This window comes from Crinia signifera, chromosome 3 (assembly GCF_055691185.1).
Source record: "Crinia signifera chromosome 3, ASM5569118v1, whole genome shotgun sequence".
Taxonomy (NCBI): Eukaryota; Metazoa; Chordata; class Amphibia; order Anura; family Myobatrachidae; genus Crinia; species Crinia signifera.
Genome location: NC_139219.1, coordinates 66,671,388 through 66,686,628, shown reverse-complemented (window position 1 = coordinate 66,686,628; position 15,241 = coordinate 66,671,388). Strand labels below are relative to the sequence as shown.

The window sequence follows — 15,241 nt, the reverse complement described above, 5'->3', positions numbered from 1 at the left end:
CACTTGGTGTTCCACTGGGAATGCAGGCGTGTCGATGCCTAGGCAGACGGCTGATGTCACATGACGTCAGTGCCCACCCCGATTTCGGCCACCTCCGGCCAAGTTAAAAGTCAGTTCATTTGATGGTCAGGACCGCATACAAGGGATGTGTTCGCATACGGGGTGGGAGGGGAGGCTACCAGTTTGCTAGGCTGTGAGTATACGCAGCCTACCAGACAGGTCTGAATTAGACCCTTTATCTTAGTAGCACTTATTTTAGTTTTCATTATTATTTGTCTGGTGTGGCGTACACACAGGAGACTCTTATCTCATGTATTCTTGCTCGGGAGAGTTACAGTAGAATGAAATGTCCACAGGCTTTAATGGAACAATGCTGCTTGTGGCTTATCGGTCCTGCTTCAACAAACCCTGGCTTTTAACTGATGTGTTTTTCTTTCAGGGATGGGAGACATGGCCGTATCAAACTCTATCGGGAGCAATGTATTTGACATTCTCATTGGTCTTGGCCTCCCTTGGGCATTACAGACGCTGGCAGTGGACTATGGTTCATATGTAAGTTTGCTTTGTTATCTAATCGGTACTGTCTTGCTCACCTTTGTTCTGAAAAGTGAAATTATATTTATTCAAGCTTGACATTTGTAACTATATATATATATATATATATATATATATATATATATATATTGTACAAGGCATAGAGGACACTCACCAGTCTTCTTCTTAAGCAGATATAGTGCATGCATGCACTTTATGAGGAGAGAGTGGGGGCCTTGAAAAAGGTCTGGAGTCAGACCGAAACGTCGGCCCTTGGCCCACTGTCTTGCACTATTTGCACTTTACTGTTGGGATGATGAAATAAAAATATATCTGCTTAAGAAGAAGACTGGTGAGTGTCCTCTATGCCTTGTACAATGTTATTGTTACTGGACTGGTCCGGATAACTGAGTTTGGCACCCCAGCAGTTGCTTGAACCCTTTGGAGGAGAGTGTGATCCGAATTCTTGGATATATACATATATACAGGGCTATTTTTCAGCAGGCTCCAGCAGGAACTGAGGCCCTTATTCTAGTTCACTCTTTCTGACAAAATATTTCTTAGATGGACAAAACCATGTGCACTGCAGGTGCGTATAACACCTACCTCCTCGGCTTCTGAACATCCCTGATCATGCCGGCCTCTGCAGCTAGCTCCTCCTGCTGTAAGCCAGCACAGCGGCAGCCTAGACAGCTGCTGGGAGCCACACAGCCCAACGGAGGCTGCATTTAAAAATGAATAAATAAAAATCGGTCATCTGCACTGCTGTATCCCGCAGCAGGCAGGGGGGTTTCTAGGTATTCGGAAACCCCCGCTGTGTGCGCGAGTGTAATTTTGTATAGGTATTTTAACTGTATGGTTTGCCAGCATGACACTGGCCCAGTTATTACTAGTATGGCATCTGCCTAGTAATTACTATTATGACGTCTGCCTAATGATTGCTAGTATGGCGTCTGCCTAGTGATTACTAGTATGGCGTCTGCCTAGTGATTACTAGTATGGCGTCTGCCTAGTGATTACTAGTATGGCGTCTGCCATGATGTCTGCCTAGTGATTACTAGTATGGCGTCCGCCTAGTGATTAATAGTATGGCATCTGCCTGGTTATTGCTAGTATGGTGTCTGCCTAGTGATTACTATTATGGTGTCTGCCTAGTGATTACCAGTATGGCATCTGCCTAGTGATTACCAGTATGGCGTCTGCCTAATGATTACTAGTATGGCGTCTGCCTAATGATTACTAGTATGGCGTCTGCCTAGTGATTACTAGTATGGCATCTGCCTAGTGATTACCAGTATGACATCTGCCTAGTGATTACCAGTATGACATCTGCCTAGTGATTACCAGTATGGCATCTGCCTAGTGATTACCAGTATGGCATCTGCCTATTGATTCCTAGTATGGTGTCTGCCTAGTGATTAATAGAATGGCGTCTGCCTAGTGATTAAGTATGACGTCTGCCTAATGATTACTAGTATGGCGTCTGCCTAATGATTACTAGTATGGCATCTGCCTAGTGATTATTAGTATGACCTCTGCCTAGTGATTACTAGTATGGCGTCTGCCTAGTGGATTGCAAATAATGTTCCAACAGGACCAGCTGTGAGACCTATTACTCACATGTGTGATTCCTGGCAGAGAGAATTCCTTGGCTGTTGTGTTTCCCCAGAGCTCTTACACACTGTTAGCTGAAGAAATACTCCTCATGATTGCAGTAGCTACTTTCAAATACTGTGCATTCTGTATATTTAGGCCCCAAAAATAAGGAATAAGATGCCAATTTTTGTATTAAAAAATAATCAACATTTAACATTTCTCGATCTACAGAGATCCATCAGGTGAAAATATTTGTTCTCCATCGAATACTTTGGCCAATGCAGACTAAAAGCATAGAGAAATATGAGAAAGAAGTCTGGAGGAGATGTATGGAACCAAAAACGGTGGAGAAGTTGCCCATGGCAACCAATCAGCTGTAGAGAAGTTGCCCATGACAACCAATCAACTGTGGAGAAGTTGCTAATCGCAACCAATCTTTATTCTGGGAGCATCAAGACAGCTTTGTTCTCCAGTCCAAGGATCTAGCTATCGGTTGCCTGGCTGTCACACACAGTACATGCAGCTTATGTACATTGGATAGCTAAGCAATGCGTTTTGCTAAAGTTCAGTGACTTAAAAACAAATAGAGAGCAGCAGCTGATTGTAAGAGCAGCGACGGCATGCAATCATTACGGCACATGACATTATTTCCTGTGTGCATTACATCACTGCAGAAGACTGTATACCAATTGCCAACTAGATAGACAGCTGCTAATGCAAACAAGAACATTTGGTAAAGGGTTGTGACTTTTTATTCATACAGTTCGTTAATAATAAAATGACATCGGTAGATAATTAGCATAAAGTAAATTGCACAATTTTTCAGTACAAAGATTTGCAATTAAACTGCTAAAACTATGCATGTATGTTAAATTACACAGGTAATGTGCAATCAGAATGCAATACAGAAGTGTCATAAAATAGGAATTATGGGGGTCAGACTGATTTCTAAACTCATTTTATTCAATTCTGGGATTTATTCAAATAGAAACATTCTAGAATCATTAAAAGTCCTTCTACCAACCTGTTTATGGGGGTTATTCTGGTTCACTGCTTCTGGCAAATTCTTTGAGATTTAGATTTGAGTGCGTTATTTTGTTTCTGTGCAGGGAAAATACTGACTGCTTTATTTTTACACTGCAATATAGATCTCACTTTGCAGTAAAACCCCACCCAAATCGAACTTTTTCTGCACAAGTAACATCTACCCATACTTGCCTACCCTCCCGGAATAGCCGGGAGGGTCCCGCAAATCGGGTCCCCCTCCCGGCCCCCGGGAAGGTGGGCAAGTCTCCCGCATTCTATCCACAGCCCCTACTCTCCCCCCCCCCCCCCCCCCCCTCCCCACGGTATCAATTTCCGAATTTTGCGGGTCCGCAGGGAGGGGGCGGGGCTAAATGGTGCGAATCGCGTCATTTTGCATCATTTAAACCGCGCCCACGGACTCGCAAATCAATGAGGTTGCGTGTCGTGGGGGCGGGGCTTAGTGACATTAACCTCGCGCCGCCCCCAAAACGAAGCCTCGTCGAGCCCCCCTTCACTCCTCTCCGGGCTTCTCGCCGGAATTGTCACAAGTCGGCAGGTATGCATCAACCTCACCTGCAGTGCACATGGTTTTGTCCATTTGAGAAGGAATTTGCCAGGAGTGAACCACAATAAGCCCCTGTGTGCGGAAGACAATGCTTTTAAGAAGTGGATTTCTTGAAGAATGCTGGACACATGATTCAATATAGCTAAGAGAATATTTTGTCAAGTATGATTATAAAACTCTAGATGTGGCATTATCAATAAAGAAAATCAGCATTTTTTTTTTTTTTCATTTAGTTAGAATTTAGTTATTTTAACAATATCCAGCATTAGACTTTCTCCACACATATTAAACTATTTAATTATAAAGACAAATCTGGGCAATTTTCATATTAGTTAGATTTATTTGTATTTAGGTTGTTTTGCATTTACTAGCCTATAGATGTCACTATTTCCAGTGATGTTTATGTAAAGCTCTTGACATTGGACAATTGCAGGGAAGTTTTATAGGAAGGAATGGCATTGATCAGGGTCATATCTGTTTAGCTGGAGTCCTCTGTGCCTGCCCAGCCCCCTATCACAGAAGGGCAGATGTATGAAGCAGTGATAAGAGTGGAGAAGTGAGCCAGTGGAGAAGTTTCCCATGGCAACCAATCAGCTGCTCTGTATAACTTTATAGTATGCAAATAATAGATGTTACTGTACTTCAGTGCTGATTGGTTGCCGTGGCTAACCTCCACTGGCTTACTTCTCCCTTCTTCATATATCTACCCCATAAGTCATAATCTTTCTGTGAGAGGGCAGCAACACTAGCACCCGGAGTGCAGCACTGCCCAAGCATTTAGAGAATGCTACAACCAGCTGCACAGGTCACAGAGTGTCTGTTTAGTGTCCAAAGTATGGCATACCTGCCTACTGTTTTACACTCCTCTCTGGGAGAAGCCCGGAGAGGAGTGAAAGGGGGCAGGACGAGGCTATGTGTCAGGGGGCAGGACAAGACTGATGTCACCAAGCCCCACCCCCATGACAATCAGCTGCGGCAATTTCCAGGTCTGCAGATTGGGGGAGGGGCTAAAATGATGCAATATGATGCGATCGTGTAATTTTAGCCCATCCCAGTGTACCCGCGAAAGTCTGAATCAGCGGGGAAGGGGGGTGCGGGGGGCTGCAGGGCAATGCGGGAGACTTGCCCACCTCCCCAGGGGGCCGGGAGGGGGACCTGATTTGCGGGACACTCCCTGCCTTTCCTTGAGGGTAGGCAAGTATGAAGAATGATCATGGTGTTACTGCTGCAGTGATACTGACTTCTGGGTGTCGTTCCAGTCTAACTGCTAGCCAGAAGCAAGTGCCATGGTAGGGCCAGATTAACAATGGGATGGATGGAGCTGCAGCTCCATCCCTCTACATAAAAATAGGCCCATCATTATGACAGCATGATGATCACCAGTTGGCCATAAATCATATTATATATTATCAATATTATAATTGCATTTCAATTTACACATTTATAAAAAAAAAAAGTGTATATATATATTTAGGGAAACACTGGGGCTTATATTTTATATGGCATTTCCCTCACCTCCTCCACTTTTCATAAAAGGCCCTTAAAATGTTCTGCTCCAGGCCCATTAGGCTCTCAATCCGTCCCTAGCCATTGGGCAGCCACCAAGCCAACCCCAGGCAACCCCAGTGACCTAGCACACTACTAGTTGCAATACAGCCCTTCTGGAGTGATAAAGGTTACCCGTGGCTTCATATTACAAATACAAATAAGGCTGCATACCTGCCATCCCGGCTCCTGTCACAGTCTGATTGTAATAACATGAACCTAATCGGCTAATTAATGCCCATAATGGCAATTAAGGCAACCGGGGATACTGCAGTTGCGCGAGAGATTGATCATCGCTCCTTATACATGTCTGTTTTGCATCTTGGACATAAGCAGCATTTTTGGACAAACCCAAGGCTTTGCCCCTCTGAGACAGCCTAATAACATTTTGCAGAGCTGCCATGTGGAATGGCTGACTCATTCCATTAGTGACGCTTTGTATACAATGGAAAATACTTCTTCTCCCCGGCTGTCATGTCCTAATTTCTAAAACCTAAACCTTTAGATTTCATTTCCTTCTGTAATTCTCTAGAACACAATGTTACTTCTTGATTTGCAGTGTGGCAGAAAATGTGTTTTCTTAGTTGTCATTGGTTAGACCTGTAAGAAGAACGAGGCGTTCTAGTAGTAATGCATTGTTCTATTATTGATTGAATCAACATTTTCAAAAGCTCTGGAGAGTGGAATGCTGATTATAGACTGGTACACAAGTGCTCTTTCTGTGCCCGAGGTATGTGCGGAATGACCTATTTAATATACTTAGTCAAAAAAGGTTTACAAGGCACTGTCATTGGAATCAAGGTCCCCTCTGCAGATAGTGTCAGCAATACTCAAGAGCGTTCTGAGTGAGAGCTTTGCAGAATGTGTACATGGGGCCTAATTCAGACCTGTTTACTAGGCTGCATACACACGCAGCCTTGCGAACAGGTCAGCCTCGCCCCTGATGCTGCACCCTGCCCGCCCCCTTCCCTCCGTTCGCACAGGGGGTCTGCACACGCGTATAATCGTGCATGCGCAGATCCCCCACCATCCAAACAATCCTGAATCAGGCTGATAATGCTTCATCCATAGCTGCTACGTACTGTGAGGGTTAATTTGTGCAGCTCTGGTTAGGCTCAGGTATCACACCTTGCATAAAGGGACACTGGCAGTGTGTGCAGATGCTTTTAATGCCTTGTTTCTACTTTTGTTTTTATGGTATATTTTTTCTGTTATTTTTTTTTTTTTTTTTTTACAATTGATTGTGATACAGACACAGGTTTTTCAAGTATTTAATGTATCAAAGAAATATTCACTAGAAAGTTCTAGTTTTCTAGGAGAAATACTATAATAATTTTTGTGTTACAGATCCAGCTGAACAGCAGGGGCCTTATATACTCTGTGGCTTTGCTCCTGGCTTCCTTATTTGTTACGGTAAGTAGTGCCCATTTGCCTACTCAGTGTGTATACAGTAAGTGGGAATACACAGACATGGGAAGCAAAGTGGATATGGGTTTGGGGATGTAAGATTCAAAGGCAGAGACAACTTTCCAAATCTACTATATACAAGGATCATGCAGTGGTCCATAGTAATGGCCTGTCAGAGGACTGCCCATGCAGACTTCAAAACTTACCGTTTAAATGTTATGCTCAGATTAAACTGCAGTAATTCCATAGTACCATTCTCTTACTTTATTACCAGTTATCATACCTCCCAACTTTTGCATGTGCCGGGTCGGGACAGGGTGCGCGCCGATTTTTTTCCGGGGGCGTGGCCTACCGGAAAGGGGCGTGGTCTATAATCGCGGCACTATGGGTGCAGTATGTGTGGTGCACACAAATCACACGTGGTCCAGGAGGGCACATACCGCACACGCTGCACCCATTTTTTCAATATGTTCCCCCCAGAGTCCTCTACGGGTGCAGAAACCTACAGGAAAATTGGTGTGGCAGACATTTTTCAACCATCTTGGCATATGCAGTAGGGATGCGCACTAGACTCTAGGACATCGCTAGGGTCTCCTAGCTGAGGGTTCCACTGCGCTGCCAGGTAGACAGGAGGGGGCCCTGATGGAGACCACATGGACCTCCTCCTCTCTTAATACAGAGTTTTAGTAGTGTTCTTGCAGACTCAAACAAGCGATTCTCTCATCCCGAGACAGACACAAGCAGGGGCTGGCTGGCAACTTTCAGCCTGGGGGGCAACACAAGCAAGTGGCCCACCATCATCACCATCGTTTCACCGCCCTACCCTCTCCCCTCTATCTAGTATGCAGCAATTATTAAACAATCATTCCCCCCCCCCCCCCACACAAAACACACACACCCGAAATAGGGACAGCGCATGCCGCAGGCGTGCTGTAAAATTTTACACTGTAATGCCTATTCCACATAAAGCCAACAGCGTAATGCCCATTACACATATTGCCACACACGGTAATGCCAATTAAACATAATGCCACAAGGTAATGCCAATTAAACAATGCCCATTACACATAATGCCAATTACACATATTGCCACACCGTAATGCCAAATAAACAGAATGCCACACACCGTAATGCCAAATAAACATAATGCCACACACCATAATGCCAATTAAACAATGCCCATTAAACATAATGCCACACACCGTAATGCCCATTACACATATTGCCACACACCGTAATGCCCATCACACAATGCCAGCAACGAAATGCCCTTTTCACATAATGTCACACACCATAATGCCAATTAAACAATGCCCATTATTAAACAATGCCCATTATACATAATGCAAATTACACATATTGCCACACCGTAATGCCAATTAAACATAATGCCACACACCGTAATGCCAAATTAAACAATGCCACACACCGTAATGCCAAATTAAACAATGCCACACACCATAATGCCAACACCGCAATGCCCATTACACATAATGCCAACACCGCAATGCCCATTACACATATTGCAACACACTGTAATGCCCAATAAACATATATTTGCCTGCTTTAACCCATGGAGTGCCACTGTTTATTCATTACCGGTATGTACACACACACATATATACACATACACACATACACACACACACACACACACACACACACACACACACACACACACCAGAATATCTATATGTATAAGCCTAGGTAGAGCAATGTACTTACAAGACAGGCAGGGTCAGCTTGAGCTCAGCCTCCATGAGCTCCTCCAGGGCCTACATGCAGCTTCCCCTGGCAGACCTGGTGCAGTGCCACCCGCGCTCCCGCCGGCGGCCTCCGCAGGTAAACTATTCCCAGTCCCCGGCCAGTCCGGTCCGTTCCGTTCCGTTCCTCTCCTCCTCCTCCTCCTCCCCCCCCCCCCGGTAAATGCTCGTTGCCTAGGGGTTCCTTTTAAACAGCGCGCCAGCGCTACCCGAAGCCGCACTTCCGGGGTGGCGCTGGCCGCGCTGTCTTCCTCTGACAGACACTAGAGGTACAGCAGTACCTCTAGTGTCTGTCTCCTCCATGGCGGCGGCCATTTTTGAAGGGGCCGCCGCCATACATGGAGACTGTCACTTGTGTGTGGCAGCGCCGCAGCAGGACCTGGAGACAGCAGCAGCCGGGCAATCCACACGGCCCAGCCCGGCAGCTACTACATACCGGCCCGGGGGGCATGTGGCACCCTGCCCCCCGGCCCAGCCCGCCCCTGGACACAAGATACTGTTGCTGTCTATTTTGTGTCATAGTTAATAACTATAAAGCTGACTGCATTCTGCTTATTTGTTGGTATAGGTCTGTGGTGTTCACCTAAACAAGTGGAAACTGGATAAGAAGCTCGGGGTGACCTGCCTGTTCCTGTATGGCATCTTCCTGTGTATTTCCATCCTCACAGAATTCAATGTTTTTACGTTTGTGAACTTGCCCATGTGCAGAGGGGGCATCTAATCCATCTTGCAGACATGTCAGAGAGACTTCATCCTACTTCTTGGTGCAATACAAAGACACGACCCTCGTTAGGAAACGACGGCACACCCGAAGGTCGTTCTGTCCTGGTCTCTGTTCAGGGGAATTTCTTACTTCCTAATTTTCCTCATTCTGTTACATATGGGGAAAATTCCTCCAGTTTTTTTGTTTTCTACTGTTCGAGATTCATATTTTGTCCTTTTAAACAGTGACCGGGGTTTTAGGTTAAAGGCTGCTAACTGGCCCAGAGCCAGCCCAAATCATGTCTGCTACAAATCCTTCTATATTAAGTTATTTGGTGGACGACTAATGTAATTTATGACTTGAGATTGCAGAAGAATGGAAACGATTCATTACCAGGGATCAATTATGAGGAACATCAAGGGATCAAATAGCTGAAATCCTTGTTCACATGGAGAAAATCAAAAACAAAACCTTGGATGAGCCCGACGGACTACGATGCCCATCTAAAAAGGACACAGGATGACATAGGAACTTTTCAAAGGAATAGATCCCGTTCTTATTCGATGCTACAGAAAGAACATTAATGAGAAATTTTTATACAATGAACAAATCTCTTTCTTAAATTATAATAGATGAAGGGTAGATTTTCGGAGACAGTACGAAACTGTTCTCTGTGTCGGTCACTGATATAGTCATGTGACACAGCATTGGTTGCAGAGTTTATTGGCTTGTGTACTTTGTGTTGGAGGGTTCTCAACAGTGGCATTCAATGCAATAGGGTAATCATTGTTCAGCGCTATAATGGTCCATTCTTAACCCACAGGTTAAATGGTTACAGCTGAAGGTACTTTGCTGTCTCCTCTAGCTAAATTAGAATCTGCCTGGTACAGTATTTTTGTATACATAGTTACATAGTAGGCGCTGACCTCTATGTAATCAAAAGTCATATATAATTTGCTAATACAGTTATGGACACTGGGTTCTTTAAAAAAAAACAAAAAAAGGCATATTTTGCACAAATGCTTTTCAATGACAATACAACATAATCGATTCTGAAGTGTACACTGGATGTGGAGATAATGTATTTACAGTTTAATCTTAAAAACCTCATAATATGGGATCAACCAAGCCAATGAGTATACAGTACATCCAAAAGTCTGTCCCAGACCAGCCATGTTTTGTAGAGTAAACCGTTAATTTATTATGCATGTATAGAAAGCAAAACTATATGAGGAAAACTAGGACTAGTTTCTGTGAGTCATGAAAGCTGACTGTAATTCAGGGATTTAGTGAAGGACATACGCACAGCGATGCTTATTTTTGTAAACGTAAAATATATATATACACATCTGATTCATTGTAGTGCATTGTCCTGCCTAACTAATATAGCAACTCAAACAAAGTTTATGGATGCTGAAAAAAATTTACTTTTATTAAAGCAACACTCAAAGAAATTCTTCCAATACCCCCTTATCATTCCTTTCATTCAACTAAATTGAATGTTTCATTGTACATAGCGAATATTAATGTCACTGTGCATTCTAGAGTCATTTACTGTTCTTCCTTCAGAAAGGAAATATCTAGATAAGGCTCCTAAACCTGCAATTAATTCATCTTGTGTGAGATTGCCCTTCAATTAATCAAAATGTCAAGTAGCAATTAGAAGACAGATCTGATATGCTTTGGTCCCATGAGGTAGGAGATAGCAGGTACGAAGTACATAACTACATGGATCCGTAGCTTTCTATTGGTCGTTACAGTCACACTAACCCTGGACTGCTTCTACCACCACGGGCTGTTTGCCAAAGCTGCATGCAACCGGGTTGAGGCTCTACGGTAAATCCTATGGGAAGAGGTTTGACCGTATTGTAATGGTTGCCAATTTCTGTTATGAAGGCGATTGAAATATTCAGTTATTTCATTTATATAACAGTAATAGACCTGTCTACATGTAAAAATCACTTGGCATTGTCTTGTTACATCAGTGGGTAAACTGTGGTATTTTAACTAAAGTTATTACATTTATCAGTATTGGCACATCACCAAAAGATATGAATAATGACTTTACCACTTTAGTTTTTGGTACATTCTGGTTGTAAGAAACCATTTTGTCTGACAGCTGAAACTTGAAAACCAGACATTTTGTAACCACATGGAGCCATGATGGCAATAAGGAGATGCGACTTTCTGATTCCATCTACTGTGTACTTTCCCATCATGAAGCAATGCTGCTTTGTACTGTAAACATTCGTTATTTGCAGTCAGTAAGCTGTTTCTTTATTTTATTCACCTCATTCATCTTTTTGTGTTATGTGTGAAACAATGGCTAATTTAGTACATCCAAAATAATAAAAATCATGCATTAACATGTTGAACTGTAATGAAGGGACATTTGTGTTGCTGTATGTTTAATGAACTGTGAGTTGAAGCAGCAGTATTAGACATAACAAGTCACACTGGATACCTGGAATTAACACAATTGTATGTGTGTTGTTAATTTATCTATAGATAGCAATGCTACTTCAGTGGAAGATGTCACATTGTCTATTCATTTGAAGACTAGATGAAGAATTAAAACCAGTAGTGTCCAAAAACGTTGAAAGGATTTTTATCATTGTAAATATAATTTATTTCTAATGGCATATCATTTAAATGCACATTTATATATATATATAGGCAGCTGCATAGGTGTGTTTGAATGGCTGCTGTTTATACAGGTTGGTGAGTGTGTAGGGAAAGCACAGCTGCTGCAGTACTGCCTCTTACCTGCGGGGCGCCTACAGTCTTATAGGACCGAAGATGTAAGTACTGTGCGATTCCACAGTGACTGGTATTCGGGTGTTTGCAGTTTTATTATTGTTTTTAAGAAATATATTGCTCCAGTGTTTGCATAATAAAACTGGTAAGAGGCATGGGAAAAGAAATGCTATTTTTGACTATTAATACTAGTTATACACATCACTCAGTGTGAGGTCCAGTAAACTAAAATGGATTCATTGGTCATAAATAGCTACTGTACATAGAAATTCATCATTAGATTAGTATGGTGAGTTAAATTGTTTCTGATCCTTTAGATTGGGATTTTTGTTGTTTATTTTAGAATAACTATATAACTAAACTGATGTTTGAATGTAAACATAATATAGCTGTGACAAATTAGTTCACATCTTTTATAAGACCAAATACCACGCTAACCTGCTCCAATCGCATCCATGTCTGTTAAAACCACACCCAGCTGGAGGAAACTAAACCTCTTCTCTGAGAAGCCACACCCCTTTTCACTGCAGAACATTGTGAAGTTCTATTTTACTGGTTGGTAACTGCATATGAACACTTTACAAATTATGTTCAAGTAGGCAAGGTGAATATAACATTAATAGAAAGATACTTATTTTAATGCAACATTAAGGATAGTTTTTTTTTTTTTTTCAAATTATGTTTATTAAGGTTCACACGTCAGTAAAAAGATTACAAATACAACAGGGTGATCAACAGTGATCAACAGTGATCAACAGTGATCAGCAGTAACATTGGTAGGAAGTGATACATTTGGTTTCACAGACATTTCTGTAGTTTTGTGCATTACAGATGGTATTTGAGCAGACATGTCCGTAGTATGTTCAGTAACATTAAGGATAGTTAAAAGAAAATAAGGGTTTGGGGTCATGTAAGATATAAGAATTGGAAATTGCAAGTAATTAAAGTTTGTGGTGGTCAGGCAGTGACATGGTAGATTAAGGATCTGATTCAGACCTGATCACTGATCTGCACAGTTGTAGATAGCTGCCACCCAGACAGATAGAAAACCCGCCCTGTGCAAATTTGTGGGTGAATTTCAAATGGATCACTAACCGCTATCCACTCACAAATCCATACGCAATTCATGAACCATCAAATCATTTTCCCAGTCAGTGAGTAAGTCTGACTCTTCCAAAACTCTGCGACTGAGACAGGCTAATCGTGGCCAGTGCTGATGTGACCCTTAAAAAGCCTGATCATGCCTGCATTTTTTTGGGACACTCCAAGAAAATGGGTAACCACTCCAAAACTCCGGCTTCCTGTCAGTCAAGCTCTGGCCAGAGGGGCGTAACTATAGCACCGCAGCCCCCGCCACCGTGGGGGGGCGCTGTGCATGTGGGGGCGCCGGGGGCTGCGGTGCTATAGTTACCCCCCCCCCCAATCCCCCGCAGACTTACGTATCTCGCTGGTCCCGGCGGCTCCGTTCTTCTGATGAGGACCACCACAAAATGGCCGCCCCCATATAGCACACTGTTCTCTGAAACTGTCTGCTGTATGGGGGCGGCCATTTTGTGGTGGTCCTCAGCAGAAGAACGGAGCCGCCGGGACCAGCGCAGCGTGAGGTAAGACTGCGGGGGGAGGGGGTTAGCATAGGCGACGGGGCGGCCGGGGGGGTGCTTGACGGGGTGGGTATGGGCGCCCCCCCCCTAACGGCGGGGGGGCGCCCAAAACGTAGCTACGCCACTGTCTGGCCATTTTGCATTTGCTATCCCTATGCAATTATTTTTCCTATTTCGCCATGCGCATTCAATATTAATTATTCAATAATCGCTCCATCTGCAAATTCACTGATCAGCACCCACATGTGCTCTTACCCAAAGCCCTCATCATTCCTCTGCTTTTAGGCAGTACAGTCAGGTTGTTTGCAATTTTCCATTCATATTTCTCCCAGGATCTCAACCCAACCAACCACCTCCCAGACACAGAGTGAAGGACTTTAGCTGGTAGGAGGATGCTCCTACACTTTCTTGTCCCATGAACGACACTATATATTTTCCATATAAGGACACATCATTTTAATCTGGTTTGCAAAAGTTTTTAACTGCATAAAAAGTCAATATTTGTCTGAATTACAAAGGACACTTATATAAAATTATTCAAAACACCAAGGAACCCGTAGTCGCTTAACCCTTCGTTGCATGATTTTTTTTTTCCATTTTAAATATTTTCATGCTTCTTGTGTATTGTACTGACAAGGGAAAAAAAATATTTTGAAAAACCGCTCTGTAGAAAATATGATTGTAATGGTATACCTATATACATTATGTATATGGGTATATGGGTATGTAGCACATTTTCAACAGTATGCAACAAAGGGTTAAAGTACATTATAAAACTTGTAACTCATTACTTGTCTGCTGATTTTTTAATTTAAAAAATAACTGAAGACTGCCGCTGACACAGCTATAGTTACGCGGGATCATATAGAACTCAGAGGCTTGTAGTGAAAAGTATTAGTACACACTTCACCAGCCTGGCGCAAGTCACTTCACCTGCACTAACCGGAGTTTCCATTTAAATCTTACAATTCAAAACTTGAGATACCTTGTAACTATATAACACATTGCTGTGAAATTCTAAATGTAAAGATATAATTATAAATGTCATATTTATACTCCGTTTGGTTTATTCTGTTTTGTAAATGTTTGCCGCTTTGCTTTACACTAAACGTAAGCAATAATGTGCCCTACTTTTTTTACTTTTTCTTATTAGAAACAAGTATTAGTGAATGTACATATTTGCCCTTATGTGATAAGGTTCAAAGAAGCTGAAGCTTAAATTAGAAAAAGTATATTTCAACTAAGGCTCTAGTTTGGGAGTTGATCATATTTTCCTTGTTAACGTCTAACTTTTTCAGACTTTGGGTCTGATTAATGTCTGTAAGTAAAGCAAAAAAGCAAGAAATGGGTAAAACCAAGCTGCCCTGCAGGTAGGGCTGGTGTAACGTGCAGATTCAATCCCCGCCACTATTTCCGACGGGGGAAATAGCGGCGGGCGCCTATTCAATGCTGACTTTCCCGACAGCATTGAAGAGGCATCTCGTCAGAAGGGGCCGACTTTAAAAGTTATTGGGCCCATTCTGTCGAGATAGGCCGTGGATTGTTGAGATCATGGATGTATCTCGCGGCCACGCCCCCTTTTCGCTGATCGGCAGCCAGGATATTGAATCCCGCCTGCCAATATGCAGTTGAGGAAAACGAAAACGGGCCAGGGTCACGATTGTCGGGAAGGACCAACAATCGTGACCCTGGATTGACAGGGTGCGTTCCTTAGACAGGGTGTGTTCAAACTGAAAGCTGAATT

General features: G+C 42.9%; 1 protein-coding gene across 1 annotated transcript in view; it reads left to right on the top strand.

Moving 5' to 3' along the window:
* The window catches only part of SLC24A3 (solute carrier family 24 member 3), a 376,099-nt gene extending 363,544 nt beyond the window's left edge, over window positions 1-12,555 (top strand). Inside the window, exons 15-17 of the mRNA XM_083175935.1 lie at window positions 440-552; window positions 6,614-6,679; window positions 9,005-12,555. Coding sequence (XP_083032061.1) covers window positions 440-552; window positions 6,614-6,679; window positions 9,005-9,157 — 332 coding nt within the window. The 3' untranslated portion in view covers window positions 9,158-12,555. The remainder of the gene's footprint in view (window positions 1-439; window positions 553-6,613; window positions 6,680-9,004) is intronic.
* Window positions 12,556-15,241: the final 2,686 nt, after the last annotated feature.